The sequence below is a fragment of the Microcaecilia unicolor genome, chromosome 5 (genome assembly GCF_901765095.1).
Source record: "Microcaecilia unicolor chromosome 5, aMicUni1.1, whole genome shotgun sequence".
NCBI classification, from domain to species: Eukaryota; Metazoa; Chordata; class Amphibia; order Gymnophiona; family Siphonopidae; genus Microcaecilia; species Microcaecilia unicolor.
Genome location: NC_044035.1, coordinates 363,825,939 through 363,848,543, shown reverse-complemented (window position 1 = coordinate 363,848,543; position 22,605 = coordinate 363,825,939). Strand labels below are relative to the sequence as shown.

Genomic DNA, 22,605 nt, shown 5'->3' with positions numbered 1-22,605 from the left:
CTGGTCAGCAATAGCCACTGACTGGTTAAATCGCACATAACTGGCTATCCGAGAATATTCAGCAGGAGATAACCGGTTATCTCTGCTGAATATCTGTACTTAGCACATAAGTGGGATCCGGCTATCTCGAGGGTGGGTTACTACATGTGTACGGACGCTTTTATGAAGCTACTGTTTGCCAAACACCATCCAAAGCAACATTTGATGACTATTAAGAAGTTGAGCAAAAAACTCTAACCCCCTCCCCCCCTCTGATTTTCAACTGGCGGCAGGTAGTGTGGTTAAAGCCCACCACTGGAGCTGAACCAGGATATTCAATGCCAGGTCATTTCCAGCGACCAATTCAGCTCTAACCGGATGAGGTTAACACATAAATAGGACAGCACAAATAGCTCTCCTATCTTTATGCACTAGCCGATGGCCAGTTAACGCTAAATATCGGCTGTTGGCCAAAAAATGAAACCAGATATTCAATGCGAGTCACCAGAAATGGTCTGGCATTGAATATCCAGGTTCAGCGCTGGCATGGGTTTAACCGCTCTGCCCACCGCTGGCTAAAAATCGGGGAGAGTTTTTGTCACTACTTCTGAAAAGTCATCAAATGTTACACTGGACAGTGTTTTGCAAACAGTAACTTCATAAAACTCTTCATCCATACACATGTAGTTTGCAAAATCAGCATTTATACCTTCAATCTCACAAGATAAGTACATATGAAGATAAGCATTGCCATACTGGGATAGACGGAAGGTCCATCAAGCCCAGTATCCTGTTTCCAATAGTGGCCAATCCAGGTCAAAATCTCAAAAGAATAAAGGAGAAATTAGACCTTACCTGCTAATTTGCTTTCCTTTAATCCCTCCGGACCGGCCCAGGATTGGACTGATGGGTTGTGCTCGCCTACCAGCAGATGGAGACTGAGAAAAAACTCTGACTCTAGTGAGCCAATAAGAGCCCTGGTTATGTGACCCTAGCCTCAGTATTTGAATAACAAAGCAGAAAGGAAAAGAAGAACCTATATTCTGTGCCATGAGGAATCCAAGCAGCCAGGAAGCACCAGAGAAATGTGCTTAAAGTACGGCTCAGCCGTGATACTAGGCTCACCAACAACTCACTTCAGAGATGAGGTATGGCCAACTATGTACAGAATAATAAGTACATAAGTAGTGCCATACTGGGAAAGACCAAAGGTCCATCTAGCCCAGCATCCTGTCACCGACAGTGGCCAATCCAGGTCAAGGGCACCTGGCACGCTCCCTAAACGTAAAAACATTCCAGACAAGTTATACCTAAAAATGCGGAATTTTTCCAAGTCCATTTAATAGCGGTCTATGGACTTGTCCTTTAGGAATCTATCTAACCCCTTTTTAAACTCCGTCAAGCTAACCGCCCGTACCACGTTCTCCGGCAACGAATTCCAGAGTCTAATTACACGTTGGGTGAAGAAAAATTTTCTCCAATTCGTTTTAAATTTACCACACTGTAGCTTCAACTCATGCCCTCTAGTCCTAGTATTTTTGGATAGCGTGAACAGTCGCTTCACATCCACCCGATCCATTCCACTCATTATTTTATACACTTCTATCATAATGTATTTCTTTAAACTGTTCAACATGTATAACATAGAGTTACGAAAACTCTGTTAACTGATCAACTTGCATAATATCATGAATTGTTTAACCCTTGAAACTTGGAAAAAAAAACATTATGCAATTTCTTTGTCTAACTAGCAGAACAGCTCTGTAGACGACAGTTGAATGTCTGTACACAGTAATGTTTCACTTCATCTGAAAAGATTAACTTCGCCTGAAAAACAGCATACGGGAGGGGCCTGGGCCGGAGGGATTAAAGGAAAGCAAATTAGCAGGTAAGGTCTAATTTCTCCTTCCTTAGCATCCCTCCGGACCGGCCCAGGATTGGACTGATGGGACGTAACAAAACAGTAGTCCTAAGGGAGGGACCCCAGCAAACCTGCTGTGAGTACTCGTGATGCAAAGACTGCCTCTTGACGACACTGGACATCCAGCCTGTAATGCTTAGAGAAAGAATGGAGAGAAGACCAAGTCGCCGCCTTACAGATCTCCGCTGGAGGCACCAAGAAGCACTCCGCCCACAAAGCTGCCTGCCCACGTGTAGAATGAGCTTTGAGCGCCTCAGGAACTGGTCTGCCCGCCAAGAGATAAGCAGACGCTATCATCTCCTTAATCCACCGAGACAACGTGGGCTTAGAAGCTGACAATCCCCTGCGGCGATCAGCAAAAAGAAGAAAAGGACGGTCCAAGCGACAGAAGTCCTCCGTAACAGCCAGATATCGTTTAAGAACTCTCTTAACATCCAAAGTACGCAACTTCTGCTGTTCCTGCGTACCAGAGGCCGAACCCAGAACAGGAAGAAAAACCGACTGGGACATATGAAAACAAGAGAGTACCTTAGGCAAAAAAGAAGGAACCGGCCGAAGGACCACCCGCTCTTTAGAAAATTCCAGAAAAGGAGATTTACAGGAAAAAGCTTGTAACTCCGAGACACTTTGAGCAGAAGCAATAGCCACCAAAAACACTGTCTTAAGCGTTAAATCCTTCAAAGAACAGGCCTGTAATGGCTCAAAAGGAGGCTTTGTCAGAGACGAAAGAACCAGATTAAGGTCCCAAGCTGGAAAGACCGAGCTAACCGGTGGACGAAGGAGACTAACCCCCTTCAAAAACCAAGCTACTTCGGGAAGACTAGCCAAAGACTTGCCCCGAATCCTGCCTCTGAAACAGAAAAGAGCTGCCGCCTGCACCTTCAAAGAAGAAAGAGACAGGCCCTTATCAAAACCTCGCTGCAGAAAATCTAACATCTGAGTCACTGACACCCGAAAAGGAACAATGTCAGCATCTGCACACCAATCCTCAAAAATTCTCCAAGTGCGAATATAGTTTAAAGAAGTGGAACGCCGCCGAGAATGAAGCATGGTGGAAATCACTGGCGCCGAAAAACCCCTCTTAGCTAAACGGGCTCGTTCAAGAGCCAAGCCGTAAGACAAAATTGAGCTGGGTCTGGATGTGGAACTGGTCCTTGTACCAGCAGAGCCTTGTGCACTGGTAGCCGAAGAGGAGAGGCCACGGAGAGACGTTGAAGATCCGCGTACCAGGGACGCCGAGGCCAGTCTGGGGCCACCAAAATTATCGGCCCCTCGTGCTCTTCGATCCTCTGTAGGAGGCGACCTATTAGTGGCCATGGAGGAAACGCGTAAAGAAGGCCTGAGGGCCACGGCTGCAAGAGGGCGTCTACCCCTGCTGCTCTTGCATCCCTTCGGCGACTGAAGAAGCGAGGAACTTTGGTTGAGACTGGAGGCGAACAGGTCTAGTACTGGCAGAGTCCAGCGCTCTACTATCAACTGAAACACCCGATCGCTGAGAGCCCATTCCCCGGGATCAAGAGTGTGGCGGCTGAGAAAGTCTGCTTGAACGTTGTCTACTCCTGCTACATGCGAGGCCGAGATGGCCGTGAGATGAATTTCCGCCCACGCCAGAAGACTCTCCGCTTCTCGACACAGAAGACGGCACCTCGTTCCTCCCTGGCGGTTGATGTAGGCCACTGCCGAGGCGTTGTCCGAGAGAATTCGCACCGCTTTGCCCACCAGAAGAGAACCGAAGTGCTGCAGGGCTAACCGAATCGCTCTGGTCTCTAGAAAATTGATGGATTGAGCTGCTTCCCACGGGGACCACAGACCCTGGGTCCACTGATCTAGGCAATGAGCTCCCCAGCCCCGGAGACTGGCATCTGTTGTCAGTGGTATCCACCGAGGAGACTCCAATGGCATCCCTACAGTGAGATTCCGCATCCGTAGCCACCAAAATAGGGAGACACGCTCGCGGTGGCGCAGAGACAACTTCCTCAGAAGGGAATCTGTTTGAGCCGACCACCGGGCCAGAAGGGACCACTGAAGAGACCGCATGTGAGCCCTGGCCCAGGGAACTACCTCTATCGTGGCTGCCATGGAACCGAGAACTTGAAGATAATCTCGAACACAAGGTACCTTCTGCTGCATCAAATTCATTATCTGAGATCTGAACTTTAGAATCCTGCCCTGCGGAAGAAAAACTCGACCCCTCGCAGTATCGAAGGTGACCCCCAAATACTCTAGAGACTGAGAGGGAACCAGATGGCTCTTGGCTATATTCACCACCCAACCTAGGGACTGCAGGAACGCTACCACTCGCTCTGTGACTTGACAACTCTCTTGATAAGACTTCGCCCTTATCAACCAGTCGTCTAGGTAAGGGTGAACCAGGATCCCTTCCTTCCTGAGAGCCGCTGCAACCACGACCATAACTTTGGTAAATGTGCGTGGAGCTGTCGCTAGACCGAAAGGCAGAGCGCGAAACTGGTAATGGCGTCCTAGAATCGCAAAACGCAAAAACTTGTGGTGAGCCGGATGGATAGGAATATGTAAATAGGCCTCCGTCAAATCCAAGGCTGTTAAATACTCTCCCTTGCGGACTGCCACTATGACTGATCGTAGGGTCTCCATACGAAAACTGGTGATCTTGAGGGCGCAATTGACAGCTTTGAGGTCTAAAATAGGGCGAAAGGAGTCCTCCTTTTTTGGCACCACAAAGTAAATGGAATACCGACCTTGCCTGCACTCGGAAGGAGGGACTGGACAAATAGCCTGTAGATCTAAGAGCCTCTGTAGAGTCTCCCGAACCGCTCGTGCTTTGAGAGGAGAGCGACAGGGAGACTCCAGAAAGGCGTCTGAAATAGGCCTTGCGAATTCTAAGGCATAACCGTCTCGGACAACTTCCAGGACCCACTGATCTGAGGTAATTTGGGCCCACCTCTGAAAAAACTGAGAAAGCCGAGCTCCGACAGGGACCAGAGGAGGGGCCCTCGCACCTTCATTGGGAAGCACGTGATGGGGAACGAAAACTCGCACCTGAGAGTCTGCCTCTTCTGCGATAACCACGAAAGGACTGAGACCTGCTGAAAAACCGAGACCTCTGAGTCTGAGGACCCCTATCAGATTGAAATCTACGGAAAGAGCGTAGACGACTACGACCAAACAAAGCTCCGTGACTAGACTGCTGAGGCCTATCCTCCGGAAGACGAGGAACTTTAGCATCCCCTAGGGACCAAACAAAAAAGAACCTTTAAAAGGAAATTTACTTAATTTAGACTTGGAGGCCACATCCGCCGACCAGCCCTTCAACCAAAGAGATCGACGAGCTGCAACTCCCAAGGCCAAGGACTTAGAAGAAGCCCTCAACAGATCATACAGAGCATCGGCTAAAAAAGCAGAGCCTGTCTCAATCTTAGCTACCTCTATATCAATTGCGCCTAGATCATCGGAAGAGCAATCCAAAACTCTTTCCGCCCAACGAAAGCAAGCTCTGGCCACCAGAGAACCACAAATGGCCGCCTGTACTGCCAGAGAAGAAACATGAAAACTATTCTTTAGAAGAGTGTCAAGCCTTCTATCCTGAGCATCCTGAAATGCCGTTCCGCCATCTACCGGGACAGTATTGCGCTTAGTTACAGCTGAAACCACGGCATCTACCACGGGAAGCTTAAGCAGAGCCCTATCAGGCTCTGGGACAGGGTAAAGGTGCTGCATTGATTTAGAGGGACGAAAAGCCGCATCCGGGACCTCCCATTGCGCTTTAATAACCTCCCAAATATCTTGATGCATCAGAAAAGCTTTTGTGGAAGCTCTGGATCCTTTAACTAAGATATCCTCCTTTCGCACCTCCGAGTCAGAAGGAGGAGCCTCAAAATGCAAAGTAGAGGATACCATAGCGATGAGATCCTGCAAGTCCTCTCTATGGAACACTCAAGCCACTGCGGGGTCATCCCCCTGAGACAAAGGTCCCGCATCTGGATCCAACGACGAAGGATCTTCCCCAGAATGTTCCCCTAATTCCTCTTCCTCCTCTAAAAGAGGCATTTCTTGATCTTGACAGGAAAATAAAATCAAGATGTGTGTCCCATTCCCGAGGTCTTTTGGAAGGGAGGATGGATGGAACAGTCTCCTCTGACACTCCTGCTCCTGAAGTACCCTTCTGCATCAGAAACGCCTTATACAGTGGGGGAAATAAGTATTTGATCCCTTGCTGATTTTGTAAGTGTGCCCACTGACAAAGTCATGAGCAGCCCATAATTGAAGGGTAGGTTATTGGTAACAGTGAGAGATAGCACATCACAAATTAAATCCGGAAAATCACATTGTGGAAAGTATATGAATTTATTTGCATTCTGCAGAGGGAAATAAGTATTTGATCCCTCTGGCAAACAAGACCTAATACTTGGTGGCAAAACCCTTGTTGGCAAGCACAGCGGTCAGACGTCTTCTGTAGTTGATGATGAGGTTTGCACACATGTCAGGAGGAATTTTGGTCCACTCCTCTTTGCAGATCATCTCTAAATCATTAAGAGTTCTGGGCTGTCGCTTGGCAACTCGCAGCTTCAGCTCCCTCCATAAGTTTTCAATGGGATTAAGGTCTGGTGACTGGCTAGGCCACTCCATGACCCTAATGTGCTTCTTCCTGAGCCACTCCTTTGTTGCCTTGGCTGTATGTTTTGGGTCATTGTCGTGCTGGAAGACCCAGCCACGATCCATTTTTAAGGCCCTGGCGGAGGGAAGGAGGTTGTCACTCAGAATTGTACGGTACATGGCCCCATCCATTCTCCCATTGATGCGGTGAAGTAGTCCTGTGCCCTTAGCAGAGAAACACCCCCAAAACATAACATTTCCACCTCCATGCTTGACAGTGGGGACGGTGTTCTTTGGGTCATAGGCAGCATTTCTCTTCCTCCAAACACGGCGAGTTGAGTTCATGCCAAAGAGCTCAATTTTTGTCTCATCTGACCACAGCACCTTCTCCCAATCACTCTCGGCATCATCCAGGTGTTCACTGGCAAACTTCAGACGGGCCGTCACATGTGCCTTCCGGAGCAGGGGGACCTTGCGGGCACTGCAGGATTGCAATCCGTTATGTCGTAATGTGTTACCAATGGTTTTCGTGGTGACAGTGGTCCCAGCTGCCTTGAGATCATTGACAAGTTCCCCCCTTGTAGTTGTAGGCTGATTTCTAACCTTCCTCATGATCAAGGATACCCCACGAGGTGAGATTTTGCGTGGAGCCCCAGATCTTTGTCGATTGACAGTCATTTTGTACTTCTTCCATTTTCTTACTATGGCACCAACAGTTGTCTCCTTCTCGCCCAGCGTCTTACTGATGGTTTTGTAGCCCATTCCAGCCTTGTGCAGGTGTATGATCTTGTCCCTGACATCCTTAGAAGCTCCTTGCTCTTGGCCATTTTGTAGAGGTTAGAGTCTGACTGATTCACTGAGTCTGTGGACAGGTGTCTTTCATACAGGTGACCATTGCCGACAGCTGTCTGTCATGCAGGTAACGAGTTGATTTGGAGCATCTACCTGGTCTGTAGGGGCCAGATCTCTTACTGGTTGGTGGGGGATCAAATACTTATTTCCCTCTGCAGAATGCAAATAAATTCATATACTTTCCACAATGTGATTTTCCGGATTTAATTTGTGATGTGCTATCTCTCACTGTTACCAATAACCTACCCTTCAATTATGGGCTGCTCATGTCTTTCTCAGTGGGCACACTTACAAAATCAGCAAGGGATCAAATACTTATTTCCCCCACTGTACATCTGCAAGACAAACTCAGGAGGAAAACCCCCTGCTTGAGTGCTTGCAGTCTGCAAAATAGCCCCCGATTAAGGATCAGCAAAGGAGGCAGAGCTGCGCAAAGCAGACGGCCCTCCTGCAGGAGAAATCTGAGCAGAACTTAAAATGACCTCGCGGGGGAAGAAGGAACCGCCGGCAAAAGAGACCTTGACATCGCCGGAGGGAGTGGAGCAGAGGAAACTTCAAGCGCCGTGCAGAATTTACAAGCGCCTGAGGCATTAACGCCTCGACGCTGACAAACTGAGCACCTCTTCAACTTCTCTGACATTTCGGAGAAAAAACGTGCATGCGTGTGCTCGCGCCGATGCGGTTCCCACGGATTTCCCTTTTTAAGTAATTACCGAGAACGAAGCGGCAGCCAAGAAAAAATAAACAAAACTACACAAATACCGTATAGCCAGTAAAGAGGGCACAAACCAATGCTGCACAAAGCTGAAATAGTTCTTTTTTTTTTTTTTTTTTTTTAACACAGAGCTGCAACACAGCTAACAAGGCATACCCTGACTATTCAACAGAGCTGTCTGCTCGTTCAGTCAGTGGGGAAAATATATATATTTATTTTTTAAAGAAACACTGGCTGCCTCTCCCAAAGGCACAGCCCTCTCCTCAGAAAGGGAGACCCTTCCCGTTTTTTTTTTTTTACCAATTAAAAATTATTTCTGAGTCTTCAAACATTAGGGAGATGGGGAGGAATGGGGGAAGGACCCAGGAACACCCGAGTGTGACACCCCAGAGGCTGAGAAGTAAAAGGAAAAGCCTCTAACAGTATTCCCCAGGCACAGAAGAGAAAAATAAGAGAAAACAACTAGATAAAGAGATATATACCAGATAGAGAGACTAATAGGCTCACGTCCTACCTGCTGGGAGACTGAGAAAATACTGAGTCTGGGGTCACAAGACCAGGGCTCTTATTGGCTCGCTAGAGTCAGAATTTTTTCTCAGTCTCCATCTGCTGGTAGGCGAGCACAACTCATCAGTCCAATCCTGGGCCGGTCCGGAGGGATACTAAGGAAACAGATTTTATGTGGCTTATCCTAGAAATAAGCAGTGCATTTTCCCAAATCCTTCTTAATAATGGGAAAGGGAAGGGGGACTTGATATATCACCTTTCTGAGGTTTTTGCAATGACATTCAAAGCGGTTTACATATATTCAGGTACTTATTTTGTACCAGGGGCAATGGAGGGTTAAGTGACTTACCCAGAGTCACAAGGAGCTGCAGTGGGAATTGAACCCAGTTCCCCAGAATCAAAGTCCAGTGCACTAACCACTAGGCTACTCCTCCACTCTTATGGAGTCTTCTTTTAGGAAATTATCCAAACCTTTTTTAAACCCTGCTAAGCTAACTGCTTTTACCACATTTTCTGGCAATGAATTCCAGAGTTTAATAACACGTTGAGTGAAGAAATATTTTCTCTGATTTGTTTTAAATGTACTACTTAGTAGCTTCAATGTGTGCCCCCCAGTCCTAGTATATTTGGAAAGAGTAAACAAACGAGTCATGTCAACCCATTCCATTCCACTCATTATTTTATAGATCTCTATAATATCCAATGTTGTGTGATATTGAATTACTAGTAATTAGTTACCATAGTTAATTACTTTCTTGTAGTAATCAACAAACTAGTTAACTATTTATTCACTATCCCAGTAACTGTAATTACTTACTTTTGAAGAGCAACTAATACATGACATGACAGAGGAGGTGGTTGGCATGAGTTGGTCAAAACTCCCTGAAAGAAGCATCAAGAGATGAAGTTATGCAATATTCACACTGGTGTATAAGATGGTTATTTTACCTCTTCATCTACCATAAAGGCTTTTACCATAAGTATCCTTGGATACAGTATCAGTAAAGGAAAGGCAATTAGTTACTCTATAATCTCTCTATATAAAAGGCAACACCAACGTTCTATGAAGCCTCCAGCCGGAAGTGTGAAGGGGGCGAGATATCCGGTTTCCCTATGAGTGTCTGCCCCGCCCTCTCTGTAACACAGTCAGTGAAGGAAAACAGCAGAGCACGAAATCAAATCGCTGGCTCTGTAACAGTGAAGGACTCAGAGGGGGGAGGGGAGAGAGGCCAGAAGGCAGGGACACACACACTCCCACAAGAAAACATTGCTAGCCCCCGTTTCATTTGCATCAGAAACGGGGCTTTTTTACTAGTTAATTATATTCCTAAATGAGTAATTTAATTACTGTAGCTAATTACTTTGAGCAGAGAAGTAACTAGTAACTGTAATTAATGTTTTTGAAGATTAACCAGCACAACTGATGTTAACACCCCTCAGCTGTCTTCTCCAAGTTGAAGAGCCCTATTCTCTTTAGCCTTTCCTCATAGGGAAGTTGTTCCATCCCTTCTATCATTTTCGTTGCCCCTTTCTGTACCTTTCTAATTTTGTTATATCTTTTTTGACATGCAGTGACCAGAATTGCACACAATATTTGAGGTGAGGTTACACCATGGAGCAATTCAAAAGCATTATAACATTCTCAGTTTTGTTTACCATTTCTTTCCTAATAATTCCAACGTTCTATTTGCTTTCTTAGCCGCCACTTCCAAACAATATTTCTCTTTTTCTGAATGTGTTTCTTTGTAAAACGGCTGTTACTTGCTGATGTATTTTACAAAAAAAGACTCCCTGTTCAGTGAGTAAAATACTTGTGAAATCGTGCACTCCTAACCTGGACGTCTCATGTCCTACCTAGATGACCTATGCAAAATCAGCCTGGATTCCAACATGATTTCCAACAATGGCTGGGTTAGAGAGGGCAGAGAATTAATCAAACAAAACCTTAGCAGATGTGAATTACGCCTCTTGTTTCTTGGTTTCAAAATCACCAAATGTTCCAACTGGGCTAGAAACACCCAGGACAGTGATAACAACAGGCAGCACAAACCAAAGGCTTCCCCCCTCGTTAGAGCCCATATTAATCACTGAAATCCTTTTAATTTCATAACCATTACCATGTAAAAACGCATTACCAATAAATTCTAATTCACGTGCATTCTCACCTCTGAAAACTTCTCTTAGCCACCACTTCGGCATGGCTGTCATTGAGGGCATCTCCTACATACACCCAAAAAAAAGCAGATATTATTATGAGCAAAACATCAGCTCTCTTCCTACCTGCGTGAGTGAGAAACATACTATTCTCTCTCATTTCAAGTACTTATATTACTAATTTAAGTATGTTATAGCATCATTTGTAGTGTCAATACATGATGCATGGTATTTAATATCTGTACAGTGTTTCTCCCAAGCAGTAGATTTATAAAGCTGTAGAGAACCAAGGATTTGATGCATTAAGTCCTGCATTAGGATGGTGAGCTAAATTTCAATGCACAGCATTCTAATGCATGTATTTAAAACATTTTTTACTCCTGGGGTGAGCAGCATCCTGACTTGGACTGGCCATGGCTGGAGACAGGGTACTGGGATTGATGGATCTTTGGTCTGACCCAGTGTGGTAATTCATCTGTTCTGAAATTACCATAATCTTAAAAAGTGTGAGCTGACAGAAAAAAACCTTGGCTCTCCGCCTTCAACATATTGTTCCGGACATAATCCATAGGGATCAGAATGGGTTTACAGTAGATAGACTGGCTAGTGATAACTCTAGACTTTTCTGGAATATTCTGGCGCATGTTGAGGGCTCTCGTGAGCCTTTTCTAGCGGTTTCACTTGATGCCGAGAAAGCCTTTGATAGAATTGAATGGCCTTACTTGTTTCACATCTTGGCTTGGTTTAATTTTAGCCCATCCTTTATTAAAATGATTAAAGTTTTGTATACTAATCCAAAGGCCTCAATCTCAGTGAATGGTAATGATTCTCACATTTTTCCTCTTAGAAGAGGCACAAAACAAGGCTGTCCATTGTCACCTCTCCTTTTCAACATTGCCTTGGAGCCATTAGCTATAGCTATTAGAGCTCACTCGCATATTTCTGGTGTCTCTGTTGGAGGGGAGATGTTTAAACTTTCCATCTATGCTGATGATATATTGCTTTATACCACACCAAATTCTCTTCCCAGTGTATTGGGAGTAATCAATTCTTTTTCCTCTCTGTCTGGTTATAAGATAAACTGGTCTAAGTCAGCCATAATGCCGCTCAATTCCTTTGTGCATAGAGCTCAGGTATCTCAAAACCCATTTTCCTGGGAGCCTCACAAAATTAAGTATTTAGGAGTATGGTATTCCAAATCTGTTGATCAAAGTTTGTCCCTCATTAAGGACCAAATCTTATCTTTAACTGCTTCCATCCTAAATGTATGGTCTCCGCTATATCTAACGTGGTGGGGGAGGGTAGAGGCTATCAAGATGGTTCTGGCTCCAAAACTAAATTACATCTTCAGTATGACCCCCCTCTCCTTTCCCAACTCACTCTATAACAAGCTTGATTCCCTCCTAATTAAGTTTTTAAGGAGGCAGAAGCCTCCCCGCATTGCGCTCAAGAAGCTTAAATTACCGAAAGATTTGGGAGGTCTTAATGTTCCCGATTTTAAACACTATCACAAGGCTTTTCGGCTTGCCCAGTCTCTACGGTGGTTCCAAAGGGAATTATCTCATCTCACGCCTCGATGGCAGATTTTTGAGGCAGCGTTGGTGCACCCTTGCCCTTTATCTCTTCTCCCGTATGCAGATTTGTACCCCTATACCAGACGCATTCGGCTGTTAAAAGCCTCTGCCTCTGATATCCGTACGTTTAGAGCTGGTCTTGGAATCCGTGTTATCTCTTTGGAGGATATATCTCTCTGGTATAACTCTGGTTTTCCAGCTGGTCTCCTGCAGTCTCAAACAGCGGAATGGCAAGAGAGGGGTGTATGGCAGCTGTCACAACTGTATATTGCTGGTACTCTGTTATCGCCTGCTGCTCTGTCTGCATTGTATAATGTTTCTTTGCTAGATTCTGGCACATGGAAAGACATCTCCACATATATTGCAACCTTTCAGGTCTCCAATTCACTTGTCTCGAATCCTTCAGAGTTTATCTCCTTTTGTCACACCATTACATCAGGTCGTAAGAAGGCTTCTCTGCTATATAAAAAACTTCAGGATCTACATGCCGATGCAGTTGCTCCATTGAGGATGTCTTGGGAAGCGGAGTTCGGCTTGGATGCATCTGAATTTGATTGGTTTACTTTCTGGGTTAACTCCATACGTCCCACGAAGTCAGCAGCAATATCTCAATCCTCATATTTCATCTTCCACAAAGCCTATTGGACTCCTGCTTGAGTGGCCAGAATCACTAAGAGTGTCAACTTCAACTGCTGGTCTTGTCAAGAAAGAGATGGTTCACTGGCACATATGGTTTTCTACTGTAAAAACGTCAGAGCTTACTGGCAACTAATTTGGTCAAAAATGTGTCTTATCTTTCACTAGCCTGAGTCCACTGTGCTCTCTTATGAGGTTGTGATCTTACGAGCTTCTTGTCCTACTATCCCTCTTTTGGAGTCTGATAAGAAATTGTATAACATACTGCTAGCTGTTGCCTTGCATTTAATTGTCTCCAACTGGAAAAATAATGTGTACCTGAATTATAATGAATGGTGGAGTTATGTATGCGTGATCAGAAAATATGAAACAATTTTGGCCCATAGACGTCGAAATACTAGGTCTGTTTTGAGGACATGGGCTCGTTTAGACCTTTTTTGTCAGGAGCCACATAGCGAACTTATGTAACCCTGCAATTTGTCTCCGGGTATTGCCATGGAACTTTGAATTTTTTTTTTTTTTTAGGGGGGGGGTTAATTTTCGGGGGGGGGGGGGTTTGGTTGATTTTGTGTTTACTTTTGCATTCTCTGTATGACAAAACCTTTAATAAAAATATAATTTAAAAAAAAAAGAAAAAAACCCAGCACACACCAGCGCAGTAATCTGCAATGGTTCACTGAATCGGGAATAAGATCTCTCTCTCTCTCTCTCTTCCAGCACAACACAGACAAGTTTTATTTTTGCATAAAGCTGTCTTAATTGCTAAATGTTGTATTATTATTCAGTGGATCAAAGATCAGCCCCCTATGCTTATGCAATGGAGGAATCAAATATATGAACTCCGACATATGGAGCGCATTACATTAGATGTAAGGGGACACAGAGTGAAGAAATGATTTCTCAAAGTATGACAGGCATACCTGACCACCTTGTTGATGAGTGTGTGTTCCACTTTCTTTAATACATACTTGCATACGTCAGATTTCATGGTTATAGAATGTAAGTGGGTTAATTGTGGGTATAAGGGGTTGGGAGGGATTGAGGGCTTGGTTGGGGGAATATTTCACAAAATCTTGTGTTGTAGTCACATAATTGAACTGGTTTGTATTGTGGTAGACCTACGTATGAATATGTTATTGCTGGTTGTATCTCTCTTGGTGACTTCAATAAAATACATTTAAACATAAAAATGTTTCTCAAATAAAATGTTTTCAGAAACTTCCTAAACAAGATGTAATCTGTAATTTATTTTTATTATAAAACTTACATTTCGCATTATCCACCATTCTAAGTGGATTACATTAAGAACATTCATAATACAACAAAAGACATCATACAATTTCATAAAGTTGAAAAGGAATAAAATTCCACAATTTAACTGCTAAATAACTGTAAAAAAACTGTTTACAATGAATCTAACTTCAGAAAAAGCCAAATTTGATGCATAACATCAAATGTTTTTGACATTATACTGCCTATTTCTGAAAAAACCCTTAAACCAATCAAAAACTGTACCAGTCAAACCCAATCACTTAGCCTACTTAACAGTAATATATGATCGACAGCATCAAAAGTGCCTGAGACATCAAATTGCAATAGCAGTGAGGGAATATTTTGACTAACCAATAAAGACTCGGTGCTGTGCATAGATCTAAACCCATATCGAGAAGCATGAAGGCCCAGGTATAAATCTAAGTAGGACTTGAGCTACAACGAAGATATAGATTCTATTAATTTAGCAAGCCAAGGAATACTGGCAACGGGACAGAAACTAGCTGCCACTGCTAGATCTGCATCACCAGACTTTGGAATTGGGGTCAAATTATTCTCCCAAGATCCCAAGGGACTTTTCCCTGTTTAAACAATACATTTACTAAGAATGTTATCCAATCTACTACTTGGGATGGAACTGTTTTTAACAAGTAGGACTGGCAATGATCCACCGACAGAACTTGCCAGCAAGCTTTTTTTAAAATACGTTCTACCTCTCGAAGAAACGTCATTAAATTCAGACCATATAAGCTGTGCTTTAGTTCCAATTTCTTCATTTGGTCCCTCAGTAATATTAGGACCTAGCTGTAATAATGCTTTCAACCTTGCAAGCCAACTCCTCCATTGAAGGTTGCAATTCTTCTGATATTTGAGTAACAGATAAATAATTTGTCAAAGATCTAAAGATTTTGAATAATACTTTATTATCTGATTGTTCTTTTCCTATTAATGTCTGATAATAGACTTTCTTAGCCTCTGTTACTACAAATTTATAAGTACCTATTTCAGTTTCTGATCATCGCTCTTGGTTTTCCTCCACGCCCTTTCCAACATCTACATGATCTACGTAAATCCCTCAATGAATTTATTTTAGGGATGGGTTAATTTAAATTCTAATTTTATATTGCTGGGAAAACCGTTTTATTTATTTTTCATACCTTAGTAGAGAGGATTTAGTTTAATTTTCTCTTTAAGGAACTTCTTTGCTTGCTTGCTCCAAGATTTCTTTTTTACCTCCATTTCAAAAGCAGAGGTGACCTAAATAATCTCTTTTGAAGTCCCTGCACTTCTGAGGGTTAGACCTTACATAAAAGAAAACAGCTGCTACTTTTAGCCTACAGGAAGCGGAGCAAAAGTTAGGGACTTTGCTAAGACTTTTTCTGTTTTCTTTCTACAGATGCAAATACTTCTGCAACTGCAGTATGGCTCGGAAACATCGTGTCATGAAAGCTGTCGCCCCAGTTACAGCTTCAGCCTCTGTGCACACAGAAAATGCTTCTCAGCTTGCCACCTCCTCTCTTAGGACCCCTTTTACAAAGACACACTAGTGTTTTTAGCGTGCGATGAAAATAAGTGACACTTTTTAACATCTTTCTGCAACCCCTATGTTTATTGATGAGTAGTTTATGAATAAACTATAGGATATAGACAATATCCAGTTTTTCTTCCTCTGTGATTCTACAGTTCCTACAGGATAGCATCTTTATTTGCATCTGATTAATATTTGGATGAAGCCAATAGAATAAAACTGAACATGACTAAAAACACAGGTATTATTTTTGAGTAGTCACATTATGGTAGGAATACCGAAGAGTTTTCAAATTGATGGTCAGAAAGTGGAGATTAAAAATAACATTAAAACATTGGGAGTGATTGCTGAATCTAATCTAACAATGAGAGATCATCTTTCCAGGATATTCTGTTTCCTGTTGAACGATGTTCCATCAAATTCTATCATGTATTCCCTTATTATATTGGCAGTTAGGGCCTCTCATGCACGTAAGCATAAGTTTTCATTTGATATGGGTTGACCTACGTCCTCGGTATGCATACTCTTCATACTACCCCCCCCCCTCACCCTCTTGCTTAGCTTACAGTTTTTACCCACACCCACTTACTTCTCCTTCTGATTGTTTATCTGGATACAGCAGGCATAGGAGTCTCTGGCTCTTAGTGGCTGACCAGCAACTTATCACAAGTTAGCACAGGTGAAATGTCAGACCACAGGAGGAAGTAACGTCACGGACCGGGATGGTAGCTTGAACGCAGAGCTCCGTTCGGGCGCTATTAAAAGTGAGCAAATCCTGTAGATTTGAGCAGCATCTCAAAGCTTGGATTGCAGGGGAGAGGTCCCAGAACTATGCTGCCGAAGGGGATGGGGTGATTCCGTTTCACGACGGAAGCAAAAAAACGCCGGCGGTCTCGGCGGGGCCAGAGCCGAGCAAGTCCAAGATGGCGGCAATTCCAGCTGTAGCCGAGGAGGAGCATGCTGAGGAAGGACTGGAGGATGCTGGTGAGATTACTAAATCGGATGTGGTGGGTTGGTTTTAGGACTTGAAGGCTGATCTGGCAGGGGTCTGAAAGGATGTCCAAAATGCCCTGAGAGAAATTAGGGTTGAAATCCGCGACCTGAGAACGCATGTCGGTGAGTTGGAGGAGGGGATGGAAACGCAGGACATGGGAAAACTCCATAAAGTAGTGAATGCTGACACGGTGGAAGTGCAACAACTAAAGGAGCAGTTGGAAGATCTAGAGAATAGGTCGTGCCGAAATAATTTGAGATTTAAAGGAATCCCAGACTTGGCTATGTTCAGCAAATGTGAAGCAGTGATTCAAGAGCTGTGTGGGCACATATTGAATTCCGAGGAAGGGGGTCAATTACCAGACCTCCACATCCAGAGAGTGCACAGAGTGGCTGGCCCGCAGCGAGATTCCAACCCAAGGGACACTGTAGTGTGTTTCGCTGATTTTCCCACGAAGGAGCAGATATTGTCTAAAGTGAGGCAGCAAAAAAAGATTCTTTGGAAGAACTGCAAGATTGGAGTGTTTCAAGATCTGACATGGACTACTTTACAAAAGCGTCAATCCTTTAGAGAAGTCACGATATTCATGAGGTCAAAGGGGATCCGCTACAGGTGGCTATTCCCCTTTGCGATGTGGCTAACGGTGGATGGGAAGTCACGCAAAGTAAAGACCCCAGGTGATGCCTGGTCAACATTGCGATCTTTGGGGTGTAGAGGTGATCCAGTACAGACGGAGTTATCGGAGACCGCCAAGGAACCCAGAGCGGATTCAGCGTGGCAGACGGTGGTGGATCGCGGAAAGAAATCTGATAAGCAGGCTTCCTGAAGGGGAACAGACTTAAGTGGACTGGCGACAGATTGATTAATTCGCTGAGGACATTATGCAGATAAGCAACCATTTCAGGGGGTGCTATGCATAGGGGGTCGGGTGGGAAGAGGGGAGGGGAGGGGAGAGGAGGCACGGCACCCTGGTGAGAGTGGGGAGCATGTTGGAACATTGTGAGGGGTGAGCTGAGAGATTGAATTGGAGGGATTTTGGGTGTGTGAAATATAATTGTGTGGGTCTGGGGGTGGAAGGGTGGAGGGATGCTAGACAAGAGGGTAATGGTTAAGTGAATGTAGCGGATGTGGGGGAGTGTGGGGTGACGGGAGGACAGGGGATGGACTGTTGTGAGGCCAAAGCCCGGGAGAGTGTGCTTATTCCTCATGGGATGGCTGATCTACTGATAGAGAGATCGGCTAAAGGGAGGGGGAGGGACTGTGGATTTGTTAAAGCAGGGGAGAGTGGGTTTGGAGTGGGGGGGAGGGGAAGAGACCTTACTGGTGGGTACATGGAATGTGAACGGGTTCAATAATCAGGGGAAGCGCAGTAGAGTATTTAAGGAGTTGAGCAGGCTGAAGTGGGATGTAAGGTTTTTGCAAGAAACACACTTAAGACCAAGAGATACTCACATGCTGCGTTGTAGGCCTTTTCGAGAAGTGGTGGTACATCAGGGAGAAGGACCAAAGAGGATGGGGGGGGGGGGGGGGGGGGGGGAGAGGCCATATTGATAAGACAAAACTGTGGGATTGTGATTAAAAAGGTGTTTCGAGATACTAGTGGGCGCTGTGTGGCCCTTAGAGGGTGGTTGCAGGGCAAGGATCTGACATTGATCAATATGTATGCACCGAATGTGGGGCAGAAGAAATTCTTTCAAATATTAAAAAGAGAGATTCTGGGATTTGTGGGAGGGCAGGTAGTGGTAGGGGGGGGATTTTAATCTCGCCCCGGATGCAAGGTTAGACCATTCGACAGGAGGAGGGCAGCAGAGTGGTCCTGGGCGGAAGGCATTGTTGCAATTTATGAAGGGGCTGGAAGTGGTGGATTGTTGGAGGTTGCTACATGGGGTGCAGCGGAATTACACCTTTTACTCGCATGTAGCGCAGACCTATTCCCGGTATAGATGGGTTGTGGGTGCATCGTATTGGATGGCATATGGTGGAGGCGGCTGAGATAGAGACAATTTGTGTTTCTGATCATGCGCCAATGTGGATTAAACTAACTAGGCTGGGTCATTGCAGGCGACAAGGAGTCTGGAGACTGAATGAGTCACTGCTAGGCGATGAGAAAGTGAAGGAAGATATTAAGCTTAATATTCAAGAGTTCCGTCTCTTTAATGTCAATGGGGAAGTAACTGACGGGGTGTTATGGGATGCGTTGAAGGTAGTGGTGAGGGGGGCCTTGATTAAGTGGGGATTGCGCAAGAAAAGGGAAAAAGGACAACACTCACTAACTTTGCATATGAGGTTATTACACTTAGAAAAGCTGCACAAACGAAACCCTACAACACAATTGCAGATGGCAGTCGTTCATTTCATGAGAACTAAGCAGAAATATTTTGAGTTTGCCAATAAATCAAGTGCAATGTTGGCCCGTTATTTATGGGCAAGGAGAGGGCACTCCCTTATCCAAAAGTTGAAAGATGGTGGGGGAGGTTGGCACTATGCTGAATCAGATATTGGAAAATGCTTTGTGCAATATTACCAAGACTTATATAGTGCCTCTGAGGGTGCATCGGCTGCAGAAATAGCTCATTATTTGGATCAGGTTCCATTACAATGATTGGATGAATCTGAAAGGGCTCAGCTTGGGGAATCTATTAGACTAGAGGAGGTAGAGGGGGTGATAAAAAGGCTTTCCTAATGGTAAGGCCCCAGGATTAGATGGATACTCAGTGAGGTTTTACAAGTGTTTTGTGGAGGAGAAGGAGATTTATTGGTGCAAGTGGGTAATGGTGTTTTGGAGGGCAATGGGCTCCTGGTATCCATGTCTGAAGCTGGGGTAACGGTCCTGCCTAAACCTGGGAAAGACCCCACTGTTTGTGGTTCATATAGACCTATTTCACTTCTGAATGTGGACGCAAAGATAGTGGCTAAGATCCTGGCTAACAGATTGGCTAGGGTACTGCCGAAATTGATTCAAATAGATCAATCTGGATTTATCCCAAAGAGGCAGGTAGGGGATAACATAAGACGTACTCTTCATTTAATATATTTTTTTTTGTTACATTTGTACCCCGCGCTTTCCCACTCATGGCAGGCTCAATGCGGCTTACATGGGGCAATGGAGGGTTAAGTGACTTGCCCAGAGTCACAAGGAGCTGCCTGTGCTGGGAATCGAACTCAGTTCCTCAGTTCCCCAGGACCAAAGTCCACCACCCTAACCACTAGGCCACTCCGGTCTAGTACAGCTATGTTAGCCATAGACGCAGAAAAGGCTTTTGACCGGGTCAGTTGGGGGGTTTTGCGAGCAGTGATGAATCGCATGGGCCTTGGAGATAATTTTGGTACCCGGCTGGCAGCCTTATATGCAAATCCGAAGGCATGCCTTAATATTAATGGGGGACATACATCTTTTTTTTCCAATTGGTAGGGGGACTAGGCAGGGATGTCCCTTGTCGCCCCTTCTATTTGCACTGTACATAGAGCCATTAGCAGAAATGATACGTCAACATCCAGATCTTCGGAGTATTATTTATTTATTTATTGCATTTGTACCCCACATTATCCCACCTATTTGCAGGCTCAATGTGGCTTACAGAGTGTTATGACATAGTCATGACAGGATCTTAGATACAATTGGTTGTAAGCAGAAGATGTAAGAGGGATTAGAGAAGTAAGTGTTAGATAGGGTGGTGTAAGAGGTGTATTTTAATACTTGGGTGGGTTGGGTGGTGAATTGAGTCATTAATGGTTCTTCTTGTAGGCTTTGTTGAAGAGATGTGTCTTCAAAGATTTGCGAAAGTTGATTAGATTGTCCATGATTTTCAAGGCTGTGGGCAGTGCGTTCCATAGCTGTGTACTTCTGTACGAGAAGGTAGTGGCGTATGCCTGTTTATATTGAAGTCCTTTACAGCTGGGGAAGTTCAGGTTGAGGAATTTGCGGGCTGATCTTTTGGCATTTCTGGGTGGAAGGTCCACTAGGTTTAACATGTAGAGTGGGGCATTTGCATGAATGATTTTGTGTACGGTCGTGCAGATTTTAAACTCAATGCGTTCCTTGAGAGAGAGCCAGTGTAGTTTTTCTCTTAAGAGTTTCGCACTTTCGTATTTAGTTTTTCCAAATATGAGTCTGGCTGCGGTATTTTGAGCAGTTTGGAGTTTTTTAATAGTCTGCTCTTTGCAGCCAGTGTACAAGGTGTTACAGTAGTCCAGATGACTTATTATCATTGACTGTACCAGGGTACGAAAAATGTTTCTCGGGAAGAAAGGTTTTACTCTTTTGAGTTTCCACATCGAGTAAAACATCTTTTTCATCGTGTTCTTTACGTGGGTATCAAGTGTAAGGTTTCGATCGATAGTGACTCCAAGAATCTTCAGATTTTCTGAAATGGGAAGAGTGTAGTATGGTGTGGTTATGGTGGAGTAGTTGTTTGTGTTGTACTGGGAGGTAAGTACTAGGCATTGAGTTTTTTCTGCATTGAGTTTTAGCTGGAATGAATCTGCCCTGGAGTGCATGATTCGGAGGCTTTGGTGATTTCGTTTAGGTCATGTTTGAACGGGATGTAGATTGTGACATCGTCTGCATATATGTATGGGTTAAGGTTTTGATTAGCTAAGAGTTTGGCTAATGGTGTCATCATTAGGTTGAAAAGAGTTGGTGAGAGGGGGGATCCTTGAGGTACTCCGCATTCCGGTATCCATGGAGGTGATCTTTCAGCGTTCGTTGTTACTTGGTAAAATCTGGTGGTGAGAAATCCCTCAAACCATTTGAGAACTGGGCCTCCAACTCCAAAGTATTCTAGTATATGAAGTAATATTCCATGATCACTACTACTACTACTACTACTAAACATTTCTAGAGCGCTTCTAGGGTTACGCAGCGCTGTACAAATTAACAAAGAAAGACGGTCCCTGCTCAAAGGAGCTTACAATCTAAAGGATGAAATGTCTAGATTTCCTGAGTAGAGGTGTAGTGGTTAGGTGCCAAAGGCGACACTGAAGATGTGGGCTTTGAGCAATGATTTGAAGATGGGTAGGGAGGGGGCCTGGCGTATGGGCTCAGGGAGTTTGTTCTAAGCATGGGGTGAGGCGAGGCAGAAAGGGCGAAGCCTGGAGTTGGCGGTGGTGGAGAAGGGTAATGAGGGATTTGTCTTGAGAGCGGAGGTTACGGGTAAGGACGTAAGGGGAGATGAGGGTAGAGAAGTAAGCAGGGGCTGCAGATCGAGTGCATTTGTAGGTTAGTAGGAGAAGCTTGAACTGTATGCGGTATCTGATCAGAAGCCAGTGAAGTGACTTGAGGAGAGGGGTGATATGAGTATATCAACCATGTCGAAAGCGCTAGACATGTCAAATTGTAATACAGTGGTGGAAATAAGTATTTGATCCCTTGCTGATTTTGTAAGTTTGCCCACTGACAAAGACATGAGCAGCCCATAATTGAAGGGTAGGTTATTGGTAACAGTGAGAGATAGCACATCACAAATTAAATCCGAAAAATCACATTGTGGAAAGTATATGAATTTATTTGCATTCTGCAGAGGGAAATAAGTATTTAATCCCTCTGGCAAACAAGACCTAATACTTGGTGGCAAAACCCTTGTTGGCAAGCACAGCGGTCAGACGTCTTCTGTAGTTGATGATGAGGTTTGCACACGTCAGGAGGAATTTTGGTCCACTCCTCTTTGCAGATCATCTCTAAATCATTAAGAGTTCTGGGCTGTCGCTTGGCAACTCGCATCTTCAGCTCCCTCCATAAGTTTTCAATGGGATTAAGGTCTGGTGACTGGCTAGGCCACTCCATGACCCTAATGTGCTTCTTCCTGAGCCACTACTTTGTTGCCTTGGCTGTATGTTTTGGGTCATTGTCGTGCTGGAAGACCCAGCCACGACCCATTTTTAAGGCCCTGGCGGAGGGAAGGA

General features: G+C 44.6%; 1 protein-coding gene across 1 annotated transcript in view; it reads right to left on the bottom strand.

The window, feature by feature from the left end:
* ADAT1 (adenosine deaminase tRNA specific 1) overlaps positions 1-22,605 on the bottom strand; it is a 109,608-nt gene that overhangs the window by 62,953 nt on the left and 24,050 nt on the right. Inside the window, exon 4 of the mRNA XM_030205077.1 lies at positions 10,712-10,766. Coding sequence (XP_030060937.1) covers positions 10,712-10,766 — 55 coding nt within the window. The remainder of the gene's footprint in view (positions 1-10,711; positions 10,767-22,605) is intronic.